Source organism: Trichechus manatus, unplaced genomic scaffold, assembly GCF_000243295.1.
Source record: "Trichechus manatus latirostris isolate Lorelei unplaced genomic scaffold, TriManLat1.0 scaffold00002, whole genome shotgun sequence".
NCBI lineage: Eukaryota > Metazoa > Chordata > Mammalia > Sirenia > Trichechidae > Trichechus > Trichechus manatus.
Genome location: NW_004443938.1, coordinates 36,432,868 through 36,453,892, shown reverse-complemented (window position 1 = coordinate 36,453,892; position 21,025 = coordinate 36,432,868). Strand labels below are relative to the sequence as shown.

The window sequence follows — 21,025 nt, the reverse complement described above, 5'->3', positions numbered from 1 at the left end:
AAAATATAATTACTGTAAGTAATTTAACCTTCTTATTCTGGAATTAATAAAATTCCTTTTCTCTCAATAAAACATATTTTATATAATAGCCAGCTTAATTTATTTAGAAAGATTTAGTTTTTAGATCTTGTTTTTAAAGTTGGAATAAAAATGTTTGTTAGAACAAAATTATTTTCATCAATTCTTGGGAATATTAGACTATTTGATTTATATAGACCTGTTGCTGTTGAGTTGATTCCAACTCATAGTGACTCTATAGGACACAGTAGAACTGCCCCATAGGGTTTCCAAGGAATGGCTAGTGAATTTGAACTGCCAACCTTTTGCTTGGCAGCCAAGCTCTTAACCACTGCACCACCTGGGCTCCATTTAATGTATATAAGCACTTATTTATCATTAAACCAATTAGAATAAGTTCTTTAAAGGAATATTATAATTTAATAATACCATCCAGAGGTAAAAATATTATTTTTATAATTGTGGGTTTTTTTTTTGTTTGTTTGTTTGTCTTTTTAGAGAAAGCAATTTAGAATAATTCATTTCTTTTAAGGCCTTGTTATAGCAATTAAAATAAATAATTTATCTTATTCAGTGCACTTTTTTAAATAGACTGATTCGTATTAAAGTTTTTTAGAGTAGCTATTGAAAGCCTAATTCATAAGACAGATGTAGTTTTATTCGGAGTTGAGGTTTACAGCAACTTCAAGGTGGTGCACAGAAGGAAAAAAAAGAAAAGCAAACCCAGATTGAATGTTCTCCCTAGATTAGAATCGAAGTCCTTGAGACAGAATCTTTTCCACTTTTCTAGGTAGCCTACCACAGGTTTCCTCCAAGTGGAATGCCATCTTGGATGAAAATCACATACTCACTGAGTCTCTGCAGACAGTTTAAATAACAGGCTTAAAGATCTCTGCCTGTGTTTTTCCTTATGATTTTCATTTTATGATGATCAACAACAGCATAACATTCTTAAAACAGCACAACACAAAATAGGGCAACACACAAATACATAAAAGTAGCTGTGCAGTTTCAAGTTGTTTCAGTCGGGCAGATCTAAAAAATTACTGGAGATCTTCCTCAGATCTAGTTCAAGAACTCTTGCCCTAAACTTCGACAAGTAACCTTTGCCCCAAACCTGGGACAAGTAACCCTGGGACCAAAACATCTGCAAGACAGCAAAAAGAAAAAGAAGCCAAAAACATTTGCTAGAATGCAAACAGAAACAAAATCCTCTTTAAGCTTTACTTGTTTCTTTTCTTGGCAATCAGAACAATGAGAAATTACATAGTAGATTCAAAGGATTCCTTACTTTACCTGTATTTTTATCTCTTCTTAAATGAAAGGGTAAATGTAAATTCTGAATTATGGTAAGATGTAAATAATTTGGTAAACAATTTTGCTATTAGGTTTTCACCAAAGTTTAGTTGTTGGGTGCTGGTAGTGTTTAACTTCCTTCTAACTTTTATAAGTTCTTCTTCAGGGACTGCTTGTTGATAATCAAAAGGACCCACTGTTTAAAAGCCAAAGTCAGTTTAGTAATGGGAATTGTTTCTTAGTCCAGTCTGTAATGCTTGAATTAAACTACAGTGTTTTGTAAATAGTTTGGCTAAACAATAAACAGTTTTGTTTTGTTTTTTTCTTGTTTATAGCTTTGAACTTTTGCCCAATTAATTTTTCTTGGAAAAAAACCTTAGGGATGGCATTTTAAAAACTTAGTTACTGCTTTTGTTTGATCTAATAATTCAGTGCCTGAAGAATTGGATTTAATCATTAATGATTTTTCAGGTTGGGTTTTTTTTTTTTTTTTTTTTTTTGTTCTTTCAATGTGCTTCTTAGCCTATTGTTGGGCTTTTCTAGGTCCTACTAACATATGAATTAATTAAAACAAATCTTGATAAACTAGGTTTACAAGTTTTTATATAGGTAATAGATCTACAGTGTTTTAACTGTAACTGTTCCCTCTTTTTTATTGTGATTGCTGTGGAATGATAATGGTCATGAATGAATGTTGCATCCTTAAAGTATGATTGGGAAACTCTTCACAACTGCAGGTGGTTTTGCTTTTGACTAGGAAGTAATAGTGACTGTAGGAGGTTTATCTTTTTCTTCAGGGTATTTAATTTTAAAAGGCATTTCAAAATGAGGTTTTCTCCATTTCTTAACAGGGCAGTTAGGTTTAGAGTTTTACATAGAACTCATTGTTATTTCTAGGACTTCCTTAAGTATTTCTTCAGCCATCTTTTTTAAAGCAAGACTGGTCTGGGTATCTTTCCAGCCAGTGTGTAATTTCTCACTTCCTTGGGTTTGTAGTTGCCATGCAGCTGTAAGCCATTAATTAACTTGTCAAGGCGGTTCTTTGGTTGGAGCTAGTTTATGAGTCAAACCTGTTTGCCTTAGCAGGAGGAGTGATTTTTCAGTATACAGGTAGAGAGAAAGGAAAAAAAAGCCAGCAAAGAATTAGAGGAAACTTTTACTAGGTGCTTAAAAACTAACTTTGCTGATTACTTAGAGCCTCCTTTTTTTCCAATTCACTGCACAGAAAGGTTAATTTTTACTGAGCTCAAAATTTTCCCAGACCTGACACTAGTTTGAAACTCTATCTCTGACAAAGCAGATGCCATTTTTTATGTGGCCCATAAGCAACATTCCCCATCTTACCAGAGCTTCAACACATGCATCTCGAAATTCAGGAATCTGCATATCAACCACGTGTCACTAGATGGCATGCAAACTTCACCTTTGAGCAATCTTAAAGACAAACCACCTGTACAGAGAATTACTGTCACCTTTTCCCAAACCACAAAGAGATACTCTTTGAAAATGGGGTCGCCGCTGTACTAAGATGTTCAGATTTAAATAACACAAGTAAAAGCTTACCAAGATGTCCAAGGGAATCCAAACAGAAAAGCAAGTGAAAGCTTGCTGAGACATCCAAGAAAATCTGGACAGAGAAACAAGTGAAAGCTTACTGGGACATTTGAGAGATTCGGTACAGAAAAACACAACAAGTGAAAGCATGCTGGGACATCTGAGAAAAGCCGGACAGAAAAACACAACAAAAGGCTGAATAAAAAATCTCAGAGAACCACTTCATAAATTATGGGATTCAAATCCAAGAGCACTTATTTTCATGGGGTCCCCGGGGTTCGTGGATAAGGTAGGGCACAAAGGGCCCTGTTGCTGGCCTGCTTTGATCCTTGACCCCTCAAGGTTCCCACTGAAGGAAGATGGGTTTGGATCCCATCCTCGTCACAAAAATGCCATGGGGGAAAAAGACCCCAGACTCAAATTTAATCAAAAGAGATTCTTATTAAGCCAAGGTAAAGACAAAGACAATCATTGCAATGAGTGACCCGCTAGTGTACACCAGGCTAACTGAATCACAAGCAGGGAGTCTCCAATATACTGTTACAGAAGGAAGTAAAGCTACATCATTGTCAAAGGTGGGATAATAAAGTGGGACCTTAATAATGATTTGTTTATAGAGCTTTGTTGACTAGCTACCTACTTAGTAACATTACATTGATTGGTGGCTTACAAGTTTTATTTTAAGACTCCTTGGGAACAAACCATAGAGACAAGCTGTTCGGGTTAAGCCTCCTTCGGAAACAAGCTAACAAAATTCTGATTGGTGCTCAGTGAGGTAAGATAGCTACTTGTCATGGATTGAATTGTGTACCCCCAAAATACCTGTCAACTTAGCTGGCTGGGTCATGATTATCGGTATTGTATGATTGTGTACCATTTTGTAATCTAGTGTGATTTCCTTATGTGTTGTAAACTCTATCACTAAGATGTAATAAGACGGATTAGCAGCAGTTATACTGATGAGGTCTACAAGATTAGATAGTGTCTTAAGCCAATCTCTTTTGAGATATAAAAGAGAGAAGTCAGCAGAGGCACATGGGAACCTCACACCACCAAGAAAGCAGTGCTGGGAGTAGAGTGCGTCCTTTGGACCTGAGAAGCTCCCAGACTAAGAGAAGACTGATGCATCACAAGGACCTTCCTTCTGACAGAGAGAGAAAGCCTTCTCCTGGAGCTGATGCCCTGAATTTGGACTTGTAGCCTATTAGACTGTGAGAAAATAAATTTCTCTTTGTTAAAGCCATCCACTTGTGGTATTCTGTTATAGCAGCACTTGATGACTAAAACACTTATTGATATGGGTGCTTTGTTGGTTAATTGCCATTTAGTTACCATAAAGATTTCACAGAAAAGTCACAGGACCTTCTTCTCTGCAAATGTAGAAGTCACATAAAAGCTCCTTGGCTTTGTTCAAGGAAAAGTCACATTTTCTTTGATATCAGATAACAGACAGAACTGCCCTAACTAGTTTCGTTTTCTGGTTCTACAGGTTTTCTACGTAGAGTGAATTTGAAGCCTGGACCCCACTTCTGCTCTTTTTTAGACCAGATACCTCCCATAATGATTTTTTTTAGGGTCTCCATATCAGAATTGATAAGATTTTTTAATTGTTGATAGCTCACAAACTAAGCATCTTCTGGACTTTAGAGGAGAATCAGTCATTTCCCTGGACTGGGAAAAATCATCCTTTGTCTCCCCTCCATTGAGTTCTTAGCTTTCTTCCTGTCTGCCTCCCCAAGCTGTTCCAGCACCCAGTGACACCAAAGAGTGAATGAAGGAAAAGGGAAATCACAGTCACTAAGTATCTTCTCTGATCTGGGCACTATATGAGATGTTTTATACATGTTATCCCTTTTAATCTTTAAAACTTCCCTGCAAGGTAGCCCTCCCAGTTTTCCTGACAAGGAAACCAAGGCTCTCAGGAGGCATACTAGCCAGAAGTAATGGAGCTGGAATTTGAAGTCTGGTATGACTGGATCCAAACCCATGGTCCTGCCACATGGCTTACTTTTCCTAGGAGTAACAGAAATTGGCCCACAGAGAAACAGTCATGATTTGGAACTCTTTGGTGAGTAGAGCCTGGTCATTCCTGATAGAATGGACAAAATTTTTGTTTGTTTATTGTTGTAGTTTAAGTGAAAGTTTACATTTCAAGTTAGTCTCTTATACAAAAATTTATATGTACATTGTTATGTGACCCTAATTGCTCACCCTCTACTGTGACAGCACACTTCTCCTTTCCACCCCTGATTTCCCATGTCCATTCAGCCAGCTCCTAACCCTCTCTGCCTTCTCATCTCACCTCCGGACAGAAACTGCCCATTTAGTCTCATGTATCTACTTGAGCTAAGAAGCACACTCTTTACGAGTATCATTTTATATCCCACAGTCCAGTCCAATCTTTGTCTGAAGAGTCGGCCTTGGAAATTGTTTTAGCTCTGGGCTGATAGAGAATCCGGGGGCCATGCTTTCCAGGGTTCCTCCAGTTTCAGACCATTAAGTCTGGTCTTTTCACTAGAATTTGATTTTTGCACCCCACCTTTCTCCTGCTCCATCAGGGACTCTCTGTTGTGTTCCCTGTCAGGGCAGTCGTTGGTGGTAGCTGGACACCATCTAGTTCTTCTGGTCTCAGGCTGATGAATCTCTGGTTTATGTGGCCCTTTCTGTCTCTTGGGCTAATACTTTCCTTGTGTCTTTGGTGTTCTTCATTCTCCTTTATTCCAGGTGGTTGGGACAAATTGATGCATCTTAGATGGCTGCTGGCTAGCTTTTAAGACCCCAGACGCCACTCACCAAACTAGGATGCAGAACATTTTCTTAATAAACTTTGTTATGCCAACTGACCTAGATGTCCCCTAAAAGCATGGTCCCCAGACCCCCACCCCTGCTACTCTGTTCCTCGAAGTGTTTGATTGTATTCAGGACACTTCTTAGCTTTGGTTTGGTCCAGTTGTGCTGACTTCCCCTGTAGTGTATGCTGTCCTTCCCTTCACCTAAGATAATTCTTGTCTACTGTCTAGTTAGTGAATAACCCTCACCCTTCCTCCCCACCCTCGTAACCATCAAAGAACATTTTCTTCTGTGTTTAACCTTTTCTTGAGTTCTCATAATAGTGGTCTTCTACAATATTTGTCCTTCTGTGATTGACTAAATTCACTCAGCATAATGCCCTCCAGACTCCTCCATGTTATAAAATGTTTCACGGCTTCATCATTGTTCTTTATCATTTTGTAGTATTCCATTGTGTGGATATACCATAATTTGTTTATCCATTCATCCGTTGATGGGCACCTAGGTTGTTTCCATCTTTTTGCTATTGTGAACAGTGCTGCAATGGACATGGGTGTGCATATATCTATTCATGTGACAGCTCTTATTTCTCTAGGATTTATTCCAAGGAGCGGGATTGCTGGATTGTATGGTACTTCTATTTCTAGCTTTTTAAGGAAGTGTGCCAAATTGATTTGCAAAGTGGTTGTATCATTTTACATTCCCACCAACAGTATATAAGTGTTCCAGTCTCTCCACAACCTCTCCAGCATTTATTATTTTGTGTTTTTTGGATTAATGCAGGCCTGGTTGGGGGAGATATCTCATTGTAGTTTTGATCTGCATTTATCTGATGGCTAATGATCGTGAGCATTTCTTCATGTGTCTAGAACGGACAAAATTGAGTTTGCAAGTCTAAAGAGCTAAGAAGCTGGCCTGGTCTCAGTGATCCTCAAGGTCCGTCATCTCCAGAGATATCCAGGCTAAAAGCCAACTGTCCCTTCTGCCTTTGGCACTTCTGAACTGTATATGTTAGCTATACTTTGGCTCTTCCAAAAATGAGCTCTCATTAATTTACTTAACAAGCCTCTCCTTGGATGAGTTAATCCACTTAAATGTTTTTACCTTCATATATATACTGAATACTACCAAATCTGTATCCTCTGCCTTTCTCCTGGGTCTCCCACATGCCGTTGTACTCATTTTATTCTAATCAAACTTATCTTGTTCACTAAACCTGCTTCTCCTCCTGCACGTGTTTTTATTTATTGTCAATGCTGTCTACCCAGGCACTTGAGCTAAAGACCTAAACGTCATTCTTGTTCCTTCCCTTACTCCCACCTCTCTACTCCATACACATTGAATAGATCACTAAGTCCTGTCCCTTTTACCCTCTAAATACTAATCCATTCTGTCTCTTCCGCTCAGTCCAACCCCCACTGCCCCAGTTCAAGCCACCATTATCTTCTCTTTGGACCTACTGCAGCAGCTTCCTAAATGATGTGTCTGTTTCTAGTTTTGTGCCCCAGAGCCATCCTCCTCAACACAGCTTCAGGAGACTGATCTAAAATGCAATCTGATTACATCAATTCTAATGTAAAACCTTTCTCTGTTTATAGGATTGCCTACAGGAAAAAGTTCAAGCTCACTAACCAGGCAGCCAAGGTCCTCTGAGGGCTATTTCCTGCCTTTCTCTACAGCACAGCATCTCTCCACAGTCAGGCACTTTGTGCTCCAACAACACTAAACCAAAAAAAAGACAAACCCTTTGACCCAACAGTTACAATTCTAGGATTCCTTTCCCCACCCCCATCCCCAAATGTGTGTAAGAATACACACCCAAAAGAAGTGTGTAAGAATAAATGTCCAAGAGTATTCGTTACATTACTGTTTGGAAAGTGACAGGAGAAAGGTTATACTATAGAACAGTCATTTAAAAAAATGAGGTAGAACTGTATGTTTTGACATGGAAGGAGTCATTGCTATTCATATGTGTATGAGTTATCTATTGCTGCTTAACAAATCACCCTAAAGTTTAGCAGTTAAAACAATAAACATCTCTCAATTTCTGTGAGTTGGGAATCCAAGAACAGATAACTGGGTAGTTCTGGCTCAGGGTCTCTCATGAGGTTTCAGTTAAGCTGTTAGCTAGGGGGCTGCAGTCACCTGAGGCTCAGCTAGTCACTTATGCGGTTGTTGGCCTCAAGCACTTGCCATGTGCAACTCCACTGGTTGGCTGAGTGTCCTCACAACATGGCATCTGGCTTCTCCCAGACTGCATGATCCAAGAGAGAGACAACCCAACTGAAAGCTCAGTCTTTTATAACCTAATCCCGGAAAAGTAACAGATCATCACTCAGATCAAACCTGGTATAATGTGGGAGGAGTTAACACAAGGGTGTGAATACCAGGAAGTAGGAGATCATTGAGGGCTATCTTGGAGGATGGTTACCACAATATGCATTTAAAAATAGCAAATTACAGACAAATTCATATCGGGGTGTACATGTGTATAAATATGCATACAAAAAGATTCCACACTAAACTTATAACTATAGTAGACTCTGTGTAGTGAAGTTAGTGTGGTGTTTGGAGTGGGGGATGTTGAAGATAGTATGTTCACTTATTTATGAAGTTTGCTTTCCTTTTATGTACTACAATGAACATGTGTTACTTTTACAATTGTTATGGATTGAATCGTGTACCTCAAATATATGTGTTGTAAACCCTAACCTCTATGCTGTGGTGGAGCCCTGGTGGTGCAGTGTTAAGAGCCTGGCTGCTAACCAAAAGGTCAGCAGTTCGAATCCACCAGCTGTTCCTTGGAAACCCTATGGGGCGGTTCTACTCTGTCCTATAGTGTCACTATGAGTTGGAATCAACTAGCAACAGGTTTGGGTTTTTTTTTTTTTTTTAATGCCTGTGGTTATAATACCTTTTGGGAATGGGTTGTCATTGTTATGTTAATAAGGCAGGATTCGTGTAGGGTGTGTCGTGAGTTAATCTCTTTTAAGATATAAAGGAGATTAAACAAGCAAGGAAGGCAGCAGAGACGGGAGAAGAGAGGCCAAGCCACATGAAAATTGCCCAGGAACAGAAGCTCAGAAGAGACAAGGACGTTCCTCCAGTCCCGACAGAGAGGAAAAAACTTCCCCTAGAGCCAGTGCCCTGAATTTGGACTTAGCCTCCTAAAACTGTGAGAAAATAAATTTTTGTTTGTTAAAGCCACCCGCCTGTGGTATTTATGTTAGCGCAGCACGAGATAACTAAGACAACAATTAATAAAGTAGAATATTCAAAAATGCCCATACGTCCTTCTCTAGGAAGTCTTCTCTGATACCCCTCTCAAGCTGATTTTATTGCCCTCCTCAATGCTCTCCTCTTTCCTGCCACAAGACTCCACTGTTGCATTAGCTTCATTGTGTTGCCTCATCCCCAGCTGTGAATCCCTGAAGACAAATATAAGTGCTCATCTTGGAATGCTCTGTGGCTCACAGACTACATAGCACAAAATACTTGCTCTATATGTTTGTTGAATGAATGAATGAACTAAGAGATTTATTTAATGCTATTAATATTTATTGAGCAGCTCCAAAGATATGGAGCTTGAGTCTGACCCTTGATACCTTGATACTAGTAGATTGAATAGCTATTTGACCTTCAGATCTGCAGTCTTGCTAATTAACCTTGCTAAAGATAGTGCCCTTATTTTTCCCATTTTTGTTTAGAAGCTTGCCTAGTAACAGTGTGGAGATGAGATAAAAATTTAAAAAAAAGAAGAAGAAGAAGGAAAGAAAATGAAAGTCCTAATGCAAAAGAAGTGTTTGCAATAAAATGGAGAAAATTTATTCTGTTTCATGTCACTGTAGGTTTCAAATATCAAGCTAAAATTTCTTGCCTAAACGAGAAGGATAAGATAGCTGAATCAGCTGCAAATCTTTTACCTAATGTTAGTATCACAAATGGAAGCAACTATAATTTCTGGCAGAAGTGAATCATTCCAAAACTAGGTCTGTGCAGACAATTCTTTATTATATTCACTTAAGATGGCTTAAAGCAACCAACCTTTAACTGAAATGATCTCAAGAAGCAGAAATCTGTTATGTACTGATGTCTTTAGAAAGTTAATTTTCAAAGAATTTTTCTCTGAGTATTCTTTGAGTATAGTTATGCCACACACACACACATTAGAACTGCTGCTTCAGGCCTGATTATTTCCTAAAGAAATAACATCAACCAGAGATGGATTATCCAGTAGGCAAGGTAAGCACAGTGTTTACCTTGCTTACCAGATCATCTGTAGTGAACAATTTCACATTTTTTCACCACATCAAAGACTGCTTCTCCGCTGGCATCTTTCTCTCTCCCAACCCCATAGCACCTCCCTACAGAATGAAATCCTTTTTTCAAATTTACAATCCCTGACAGGGGTGGATGACCCAGTAAGCACGAGTTTACTTGCACTTACTTACTAAGCTAGAGCCCTGGCGGCACAGTGGTTAAGAGCTCGGCTGCTAACCAAAAGGTCAGCAGTTCAAATCCACCAGCTGCTCCTTGGAAACCCTATCGGGCAGTTCTACTCTGTACCGACTCAATGGCATCTAACAACAACAATTTACTAATCTGGAGTGACAGATTTCACATGTAAATTCTGTGAAATTGTTCACTATAAATGATCTGGTAAACAATCCTCCCTGACATCAACACTTGAAAAATAGAGTTCCTGAAATGGCCAATCAATCCTGTGTAAACTACAACTTCTAGCAACAAAAATCAAGACTTCCCTGGGGACCAGGAACTCATGTTTTCAGTGTAATGCTTTCCAGTGCTTTTCCTGGAAAGTTGGCAGAGGCATTGTAAACAATTTCTTGAGTGCCCACCTGTGAGGGAGAGGGAAGGGGAGGCGCTCAGCCCATCAGTTGGTGGACTGGTTGAGACCAAGTTCTCTCCATCGTGAGCACCCACCACCCATAAACTTGGCCCAGATGGAAGGGCGCAATGATGCTGCTGATCCCTGCTGTACATTTTTTTCTGTTGCAGTAATAATTATCACAGCTTCAGTACGGGCCTGGAAGTGTCGTGTTCAGCACAAAGTTGGAAATAAAGGGCAGAAAACAGAAGACTGCCCCAGAAATGGATCCTCTGTATTAGTAAGGCAAAGTGGTGCAGCGTTTAAAGGTTAGGGAGGTTGGGCTCCCGGTGGGGGTGAGAGTCTAAGAGAAGTAAATGGCTGGCAGTGAACGAAAGGAAAGGTGGAGCACATCAACCTGGAGCTCTCTCTCTCACCCAAACTCGGGCCCCGGCCGTAATTTTTAAATAGGGCAAAAACTAAACCGTGTCTGGAGGTTAGCGGTGACCTCGGCTGAGCGAAGCCCTGTACTGCTGCTGAGTTAACTACGGGTCTGGACGATACTTTCCAGGAAACTGAATTCAGATGAAACGGCCACAGAGGTCTTAGGCCCGCAGAAAATAAAAATTCCTGTTTTTCTTAGCCAGATGGGAAACAAACAGTTCACAGTTCCTGTAGGGCAAAGGCGTGCCCTGGCCGGGGGAGATAAGATGGAGAGAATGAGTAGTCCGTTTCTGGCTGTCCTCCTCCCTAAAGCGGCCCACCTCGGTCCCGCAGTCTCTGGTCGGTTCTCTGGGATCCAGAGGACGCTGCACGACCCTCGGGGCTGGGTGAGGGCACCCCGGCTCATGCCTCCTCCACGCCCTCCCCACCCTCCACTCGGCCCGCTGTGGCCCCGCGCCCCTCCAACTCGGGTAGAGGCAGCCTGCGCCAGAGATTTTGTTCCTGCCCCTGTTTTTACGTTTTTCACCTCACGTCCTACCTCTGCCCCCGCCCCCAGGCTCCGCCGCCCCGCCAAGCCCCTCCGGAAGCCCCCCGGAGCAGCGCGCGTCATCCCAGGATCCCGTAAGGCGCGTGGACAGGGATGCGCATTGGCCGGGACAGGAAGCCGGTCTGCCAGCTTTCTGTCCCCATAGCATATCCCGAAGCCGCGGGTTCCTTCTTGGCTCCAGCGTCGGCGGCCGAACCTGCAGCATCAGGGTGCCCCGCTGCCCCGACGGTCTTCGTTTCCCAGGGAGGCAGCTGGACAAGTTCTCGCGGCTGCGCTGGGAGGGACAGTGGGTGGAAAAGCCCTTGCCGCACCGGGGAGGGGAATCCTGGGGGGTGGTCACTTGTTGCGGTCAATAAACGTGTTCGACCCAGAACAGCTGTTGTTTCTAAAATCGTCTCTAGTTGTGCCCCGGGCTCCCCTAACCTGCGCCCCTCGGCTCGGAGCGCAGAGGAAGGGGCAAGCGGGAGCAGCTGGCGCTGCGGGAGGAGAAGGGAGCGCCCGGCCTCCGAGCTTCCCGCCGCAGAACGTCTTCCTCGCCTGTGAAACCGCGCGGGACACAACCCAGCGCAGCTCGTCACCTACTTACAAATCGCTGTCGCTAGGATTCCCGCCACTCCTCTCAGACCAGCCCCCCACCTCTGCCACTTTTCGGAGTCCCCCGCCCCCGGTACCGCTGCCACTGCCTCCCCGGAGCTGCGGGGCAGTAGGACGCGGAGCAGCCAAGCCGAGAGGACGCCCTGCAGCCGAGCGGCCCCCTGCCCTCGCCGCGCTGGGCGGGCGCCCCCGCCGCCCTTGCTTCGCTCCTCTGCGCTCTCCTCCTGACTCTCCTCCCCGCTCTCTCGCAGGTCCGGGAGCTCCACCACCCGAGAGGGGCGGCGGGGCCGGCGAGATGCGGCAGCTGTGCCGAGGCCGCGTGCTGGGCGTCTCGGTGGCCATCGCGCACGGGGTCTTCTCGGGCTCCCTCAACATCCTGCTGAAGTTCCTCATCAGCCGCTACCAATTCTCCTTCCTGACCCTGGTGCAGTGCCTGACCAGCTCCACGGCGGCGCTGAGCCTGGAGCTGCTGCGGCGCCTCGGGCTCATCTCCGTGCCGCCCTTCGGCCTGAGCCTGGCACGCTCCTTCGCAGGGGTCGCAGTGCTCTCCACTCTGCAGTCCAGCCTCACACTCTGGTCGCTGCGCGGCCTCAGCCTGCCCATGTACGTGGTCTTCAAGCGCTGCCTGCCCCTGGTCACCATGCTTATCGGCGTCCTGGTGCTCAAGAACGGCGCGCCCTCGCCGGGGGTGCTCACGGCCGTGCTCATCACCACCTGCGGCGCCGCCCTGGCAGGTGAGCGGGACCCGCGCAGACCCTCAGCCCACCCCACCCCACCTGGCAGAGACCGCGGGGATGACTTAGTGCAACGCCGTCACTTCCAGGTGGGGAGACTGAGACAGAGAGGCATAGCGCTTTGAAAGTGGTCGCTTGGTTCACAGACCGGACTTCTGAGACCCGGCGGTGCCTTCCCAGCGGTCCGCGCGCCTCCTTGATACCCGTGCGCCCCCAAGTCAGATTATCCGGCTTCCGACCCCTGCCCTTGCTTCACCCGGTATCGCCCATCCCGACCTTCTTGGTCTTCTCCTTTCACCCCTTCCTTCCGGGAAGGGTGGGGAGCCCCCTCAACTTGGGAGCTGAAATCCTCCAACCCTAGATCGAGCCGGAAGGAGGGGGACCCCGAACTTCCTTGGTCACGCCCGGCTGGAGTCGGGGGGCGGGGTGCGGAGGGTTTGAAGGGGGATGGGAACGAGGTTTAGGAGCTGAGGCTGGTTAGAGGTCTCCGGGGCCTGAGGACACCAGGCAGAGTGGGGCGGACTGAAACCCACGTGCTAGCCGAGACTGGCTGAGTGAGGGAGATGCGAGCCGGCGGGAGCGGGAAACCCTCCTTGGGGGCCGAGGAGGAGGCGTTCTGCGCCCCGCACCTGGCCCGCTCGGGGTGTGAGTCCACTAGCAGGAGCTTCTCCTCCCTCCTGGAGGAGGACGGGGTACAGGGGTAGCACGCTCTGGGTGATCTGGCTGCCAGCTTAGGTAAGCCACAGGGCCGACCCCGAGGGCATCTGTGTTCTCTAGGACCTTTGTGGTGGACAGAGGTAGACAGGGTGACTCGGGGATATGGCAGGGAAGACATCTCTCCTTACGGATCGCACTGAGCATTGACTGAGCTGGGCTCTCCCATTCTATACCGGTAGCCGAGGCACGGCAAGGATACATTAGTCACTCAGCAATTCGGTGGGTAGAGCTGGGGCGCGAATCTTGTCTACGTTTCAGCCGGACGCACTCCCCAAGTGGAAACCTACCCACGCCAACCCTGTGTCTTCTCTCTCTTTCCCTCCTCCCCTGGCTCCGCCGTCCCCCTCGTGCGCTCCAGGAGCCGGTGACCTGACGGGCGACCCCACTGGGTACGTAACGGGCGTGCTGGCTGTGCTGGTGCACGCCGCCTACCTGGTGCTCATCCAGAAGGCGAGCGCCGATACAGAGCACGGGCCGCTCACGGCGCAGTACGTCATCGCTGTCTCTGCTACCCCGTTGCTGGTCGTCTGCTCCTTCGCCAGTACGGACTCCATCCACGCCTGGGCCTTCCCCGGCTGGAAGGACCCCGCCATGGTCTGCATCTTCGTGGCCTGCATCCTGATCGGCTGCGCCATGAACTTCACCACGCTGCACTGCACGTACATCAACTCGGCGGTGACCACCAGCTTCGTGGGCGTGGTGAAAAGCATTGCCACCATCACGGTGGGCATGGTGGCCTTCAGCGACGTGGAGCCCACCTCTCTGTTTATTGCCGGCGTTGTAGTGAACACTTTGGGCTCCATCATTTACTGTGTGGTCAAATTCATGGAGACCAGAAAGCAAAGCAACTACGAGAACCTGGAGACGCAGCCCGGGGGAGAGGAGTTGCAGCCAAGTGGAGACCAGCTGCCGTTCGTCATGGAAGAGCTGCCTGGGGACGGTGGAAATGGCGGGTCAGAAGGTGGAGAGGCCGCAGGTGGCTCCACTCAACAGAGTGGGCAAGAGGCGAGGGGCAGTCCCAGAGGAATCCCGCTGGTGGCCGGGAGCTCGCACATCACAGACAACCCAGAAGAAATGAGCAGAAGGTCACTAAAGGATGCTTACCTCGAAGTGTGGAGATTAGTTAGGGGCACCAAGTACATGAAGAAGGATTATTTGATAGAAAATGAAGAGTTACCCAGTCCTTGAAAAGGAAGTGCATGTATGTACATATGTACATACACTTATTTTATGTTACAGATATGTTTTAATGAGGGCCCACCCAGTTCTATTCTTTGAGCAGTAGGGAAGGAAGGCAAAGAAGCTGAAGGGACTGATGGAGAGCAACAAAATGAGCACCTGTGTGAATTATTTAGTGTGATTTTGCCTGAGGCATCACAGAGACAAAAGAATGTGAAGGTGCTTAACAAACAGGGCAGTGGTCTCAGCTTCAGACTCCTGGCACATTTATTTTCTGTCTTTGTAACCTTAAGCAAATATCTGCATGTACCAAGAGTCCCCCAACCGCCTCCCTCCAAAGATGGAGTGTAGAAATGATGACAGCACTTAATAAGCTCGAAGATTACAATCAGGGACACATTTGTGATGATATTTAGAACTACATATTGATCGACAGCTGGGAAAAAAGTATATTGTTGAAATGACATTACATATAAACACACTGAATTGATGTTTACTGTATCTGATATACCATGTTTACTCTCATTTTTCTTCCCTTGTTTTTAAATTAAGCCCTCTATTATTCTATTCTGTGTTGGTAGAAAATGTTAAAGCTATTTTGAAAATATGAGTTGTTAGCTTTAATCATGAAGTTTAAAGTTTACTTTTAGTACTTATAAAATATTTAAAAATTGTTTTAGTTCATTGCTTTATAATATTTATTATTGAATGCCATACATTTTTAAACCACTTTTACTGACTGTGTTCAATATTCTCTCATGCAAACGCAGTGGCTGAAATATATTTCAGTATTAACTGCAGCCCGGTCAGAAGGGAGAAGACTATCCTGAAATACAACCCCTTTCACGACTTGCACTACTCATCCCAAACCATGTTACAAAAAGAGCAACAGCTATATTCACATTATGATATTTTTCTATATTAAATTTGCCAAAATAAAGTATGAGTCTATCTGTTAAAAGATACATTGTTAGAAGTTTGTTTTAGATACATTTATGTTCGATTGTTGCTGTATATAGTTTACATCTGCTTTCAATGGGCAGTGTATAGTGTCTGGTATATACGGCCATGGTACTGCGAACTTCCTAAATAAACATGGAAGTTTGGTTTAAAACAACAACAACAACAACACTCCCATTTTCCACTGAAGAGAACTGTTACAAAGTAAACAAAATACTGACATATGCTGAAATATTAAAGCTATTCACACCAAAAAAATCCAAACCAGTTGAGTCAATTCTGACTCATGGTGTGTTTCAGAGCAGAACTGTGCTCCATAGGCTTTTCATGGCTGTTACCTTTGGAGGCATCTCTGGGTGGGTTCCAACTGCCAGCCTTATGGTTAGTAGTTTAACGCTTAACCGTTTGCACCACAGACTTCAGTTAATGTGGAGTGTGAGATGTAGTATAGAGCACTGTGGGCAAAACTTCATGCCGATTGCCTCCAGGAGAGTTAATTTAAGAGTGTGAGAGCTCTTGTTATTCACCACATTGCCAGCCAGCGTGTTCCTGAGACTGGTGTTAGCAGCATGCCCTATATTTTTATTTCTTTTCCAAAAATCAAAGCAAAACAAAAACAGGAGCAAAGATTAAGTTTCAGCTCCATCAGTTTGGCTCCACAAGCTAATGAGCAAGGGTAATTGAGGTTGTTTATTATTGGCCCTGGTGTACTTGTTTTTACAGACAGTTGATTGTTTTTATAGTTGCCTCTATAAGTAATTTAAGATGTAGGAGTCCTCATATGGCAGTGGCTGGAAGTGGTTGTCCAGGGTTATAATAATGTCTTTAAAAATAAGCATTAATTTTAATGTCAACATGCCTCAAGGCAACATCCTATTGCAACTCCATGAAGCTGAGAATTAATGAAAACCAGCAAAGTTAATACCGCTACCAGATAAATGGATAGAATTATTATTTTTCACTTAAAAAAATGACTTTGCATTTATTGAAAAAAAGATTAACTGTTTCAACAAACTTTTAGGGGCGCTTATGGTCTAAAGAGGAAGGTGAAGGTGAGGGGAGTGAGATAGGGTAAGAAAAACCCTAGAAGATCCAAAGTGGAAGTTCTGTCACATCCACTGGTTTGGCCAAAGCTTGGAAGTTCTCTACATGGAGCACGGAAGTCAACGACAGGATAGAGCAGGCAGTGAGTCAGTGCCTGGGGCTCAGCCACAGAAGGCATGGGCAGGTGTCAGACCTTACCTGATTCTTGACTTCTACATCCTTGCCTCTGCCAGTCAGCAGCACTTCCACACTTCTACAGACTCAGATCTACCCTGGCGTTTGAGATCAGGTAAGGTCTTGCTTCAGGCAGGAAGGAGGCTTCTGAGGTGCTCCAGGATATCACTGTGGGTAGGATTCCACTGGAAGTCACCCATGTTGTTTGACTGACCCAGTCTTTGTGCTTCATTTCTGACAACTTGGAGTCTCCCTTTTTTCTGAGAGTGAGCCCCTACCTTGTGCCCAGTTGGGGGTCTAGTCCCTGCCTTGCCAATCTGTTCTTACACCATCAGTTCCTCAGGATGGAGGCTCTACCTCACACTCACCTGTCACTTCTCAGCTGGAATCTGTCTGTGAAACACAGCATAATGTCAGACAGATCTCAGTGCTGGTCTTACTGCTGGCCCCTTCCCCACAAATGCTGTCCAAACCAGTTGCTCGTGAGTCACCTTTGACTCATGGTGACTCCATGTATGTCAAAGTAGAACTGCGCTCAATAGGGTTTTTAATGGCTGATTTTTTGAAGTAATGATTGCCAGGTATTTCTTCCAAGGCACCTCTGGGTGGACTCGAATCACCAAACTTTTGGTTAACAGATGAGCAGGTTAATGATTTGCACCACCCAAGGACTCTTAAATGCTGTCCAGTCCTCTATTATTGATTGAGGCATGGATCAATCAGAAACACTGGGGCAACGATTATCCAAAATTGTGCAGGTGAGAGGGTGTGTGCAGTTATTGTGACTTGCTGAGTAGAGCTAAAGCAATGACCTAAACTCCAGCAAGACCTCTAGTCTTACAAAAGGAGTCACTAGTTGTCAGAGGGCCTAACAGTCTATGTGATTAATAGCATTACTTCACGGAGACAAAACTGGGTGAAAGTTATCTCCTTCACTGACTGAAGACGTGTTTGCATTTCTGTTTGGAAAGTTTCTATTGACCTGTCTTCAAGCTCACTGATTCTTTCCTTGGCCATTTCCAGTCTACTGATGAGCGCATCAAAGGAACTCTTCATTTCTGTAACAGTGTTTTTGATTGCTAGCATTTCCTTTTGATTCTTAGAATTTCCGTCTCTCTGCTTTTATTACCCATCTGTTCTTACATGTTGTCTAATTTTTCCATTAGAGTCCTTTACATGTTAATCATAAACCAAAAAAACCCATTGCCATCGAGTTGATTCTGACTCACAGCGACCTTACAGGACAGAGTAGAACTGCCCCATAGGGTTTCCAAGGAGCACTTGGTGGATTCAAACAGCCGACATTTTGGTTAGCAGCCAAGCTATTCCTTGCCTGATAATTGGCATACTTTGTAATTAATTTGTTGAAACTCAGACATGATAGATTAGGTAATAGAACTGAGGTAAATAGATATTAAGTGTGAGGTTTCATGTTGCTCTGGCTACAAGCTGGGGGCTCAATTTAATGTTTGCTGTAACTGAAGGTACCAGAGACTTCAGATTCCTCTAGTATCTTTGTTTTTCTCTCCCCTGTTGATTTTAGGCTTCCCTAAGAACTCCTCCTCAGATAAGAGTCTGTGTTTTGCAACCCTTTCAGCTGTAATCCACTGCTATTATACTGCAGCCCTATTGGTATAGGTAAGGTGTGGGGGAGGAGAAGCATTCTATAATATTATGATTAAATCTCAATCTTTTAGTGGGTCTGTGTCCCTGGGCTGTGACCTTCACAAATGTTCCTTATCTTTTCTTTTTCCTCCCTTTAGGAGAGTCAAGCAGCCTAGAGGGTGCTGGAGTGGGAGAAATGCCTTTTCCTCAGGTGGGATAAGGCTCTGGTAAGTCTTTGCCCCTGGAGAATAAGCCTTTGTAATGGAGAATGCTCTGGGCATATTTCACAAGGATTACTCTTCTTCTCCAGCTCCCAGAGCCCCAACGGGGTCTTTTTCAGCTCTTCATTGTGCAGAGCTCCTAGAGGTCAAGTCCATGAATGTGGGGGCACCCCCCTAAGGCCGTGGCCTCCAGAGGTTTCTCACTCTCATGATAGCCCATATTCAGCCTCCAGATTTTTGTCAAAATTACAATTTAAGTGTTTCTACCCCTGGTGGCGCAGTGGTTAAGAGCTCAGCTGCTTACCCAAAGGTCAGCAGTTCGAATCCACCAGCCGCTCCTTGGAAACCCTATGGGGCAGTTCTACTCTGTCCTATAGAGTTGCTATGAGTCAGAATCGGCTCGATGGTAATGGGTTTGGTTTTTGGTTTTTACCATTTCCGACTCCAGTATCTTCTGCTCCAGCTAGGCAGGTCTCATCTATGACTCTCTGGATTCACCTGTCTTTCCAGACTTCAGGGTGGTGGTTTCATCCTCAGTTCTCTGAGGGGTCCAACAAAAGTTGTTGATTTTCCATTTGTCCAGCTTTTTCTTCTTGTTAGGAGGGGAGTAACAACGTCCAAGCCCTTTACATGTTGCAGCTGAAACCAGAAGTCTTGGCTAAAAACTTATGAAAAGCTTGCTTAATTTCTGTAAAGACAGAAGTTCTGAAGGGAAGCTAGACATTACTAAGAAAGGTTCCAAAAGAAAATAAAAGCACCCAAAGCTGCTGGTCCTTCTTACGGCCCCAGCCTTCCCACTCCACATGTTGAGAATTGAGAACCGGGTATGGATAACATTTGAATCAAAGTGCATTGTTAGCAAGAGTCAATATATAGTCAGACTGGTGTGCATGGCAGTTGTAATTAGTATCGATTTTCCCTTCTCTGTCTTGAGACTTCTGCATAACATAAATCTCTCCTACTTCTGGGTACTCTTTAGCTGTACTCCAGCTACCTGCTATGACAACCATAATCTCCATGTTAATCTCCAGTGATGACTGCTGACCTGGCTCATCTGCTGCTTTAGTCTCTAGATACCATGCAGGTCTGTCAGGCTGGACTTAATCACAGCATCTGCTGAAGCTCTTCTCTCTCCCTGTCTGCACCCCCTGCCCCATGCACATAGCAAGTAGTTCTAATTCTGGGTATATTCCTCTTCTGGTTTGTTCTGTCTTGTCCCTGAGATTAAACAGCAGAGTTCGGAAAAGAGCCTGTAAGCAGAACAGAGTCTAACATAGAACAGCCGGAAATACAAGCAGTAGAAGGGAATCTCAGACTTTCCCTGGGGAACCATCCTCTTCCCACTTCTGAGTTCATGTGGTTCAGCGGTGTTGACTCCACCTCTCCATCCTCGGCATGTGACACCAGCCAATCCAATCGAAGCGTTTGCGAACCGCAGCCGCTTCTGAAGTCCACCTTTCAGCCGCAGATAGAGAGGCCTATAGAACAAACAGTAACACACGTGAGGAATGTTCTTCTTAGTTCAATCAAGTATACAAGCCCAAACGGGTAACACCTGCCCAAAAGCAAAGATGAGAAGGCAGGAAGGGACGGGAAAACTGGACGAATGGACATGGAGAACCCAGGGTGGAAAGGGAAAGAGAGAGAGTGTTGACATATTGTGGGGATTGCAACCAGTGTCACAAAACAATTTATGTATACATTTTTGAATGAAAAACTAATCTGTGCTGTAAACATTCACCTAGAAAGCGCAATAAAAAACTTAAAAAAAAAAAAGCATTTCCTTTACTTGGCTACAGTGATTCGTTCAGGGATGGTCATAGGAGCTGGTCAGAGCCAATGTGGTACAAGGACGCTTTGGCAAGAATTAAATTGCTTATTTTTTCTTACTGGACTTGAACCTAGAAGAATGGAATGCAGTGGGGCAGACATGCCCATCTTACCATCAAGAAAAAATATACCAGAAAGGAAGCCACGTAGAGAAGACCAAGAAGGTAGAGGGAGAGAGAGAAACTGAGTTCTGGTCATCTTACTTGGCCCATGTATTAAACCAACTTTCATCTCAAGCAAGCACAGACACTCAGATTGTCAGTTATATCAAACACAGTCTTTTGTTGTTGTTGTTCACTTAAGCTGTCTTGAGTTGGGGTTTCTGCCACTTGTAACCCAAAGAATCTCAAGTGATAGAAATATACATTAATACGTTCTCAATCAGTAGGGTAGAGTGGGAAATCAAGAGAGGTCTTCTGTTTTTGTTTTTGGTTATGACTTTTAACTACGCAAGTGTGCTCACTGTTACCCCCTGCACCCTGCACCTGAC

At 44.4% G+C, this 21,025-nt stretch overlaps 1 protein-coding gene and 1 long non-coding RNA gene across 2 annotated transcripts in view; one reads left to right on the top strand and one right to left on the bottom strand.

Moving 5' to 3' along the window:
- The first annotated feature begins 12,185 nt into the window (after window positions 1–12,185).
- On the top strand, window positions 12,186–15,662 carry SLC35D3 (solute carrier family 35 member D3). Its single transcript, XM_004368888.1, has 2 exons — window positions 12,186–12,805; window positions 13,881–15,662. The coding sequence occupies exons 1-2, from the start codon at window positions 12,367–12,369 to the stop codon at window positions 14,708–14,710; spliced, it is 1,269 nt and encodes a 422-aa protein (XP_004368945.1). The 5' UTR covers window positions 12,186–12,366; the 3' UTR covers window positions 14,711–15,662.
- Window positions 15,663–17,978: 2,316 nt separating this feature from the next.
- LOC111820232 (uncharacterized) overlaps window positions 17,979–21,025 on the bottom strand; it is a 31,776-nt gene continuing 28,729 nt past the window's right edge. The window contains exon 3 of the long non-coding RNA XR_002823786.1: window positions 17,979–20,183. This is a non-coding gene — a long non-coding RNA (uncharacterized LOC111820232). The remainder of the gene's footprint in view (window positions 20,184–21,025) is intronic.

Excerpts from the sequence above, each read along its gene's own strand:
- SLC35D3 (XM_004368888.1), top strand. The coding sequence starts at position 12,367 with ATGCGGCAGCTGTGCCGAGGCCGCGTGCTGGGCGTCTCGGTGGCCATC. Across the intron at positions 12,806-13,880 it reads CTGCGGCGCCGCCCTGGCAG|GAGCCGGTGACCTGACGGGC; the intron begins GTGAGCGGGACC and ends CGTGCGCTCCAG.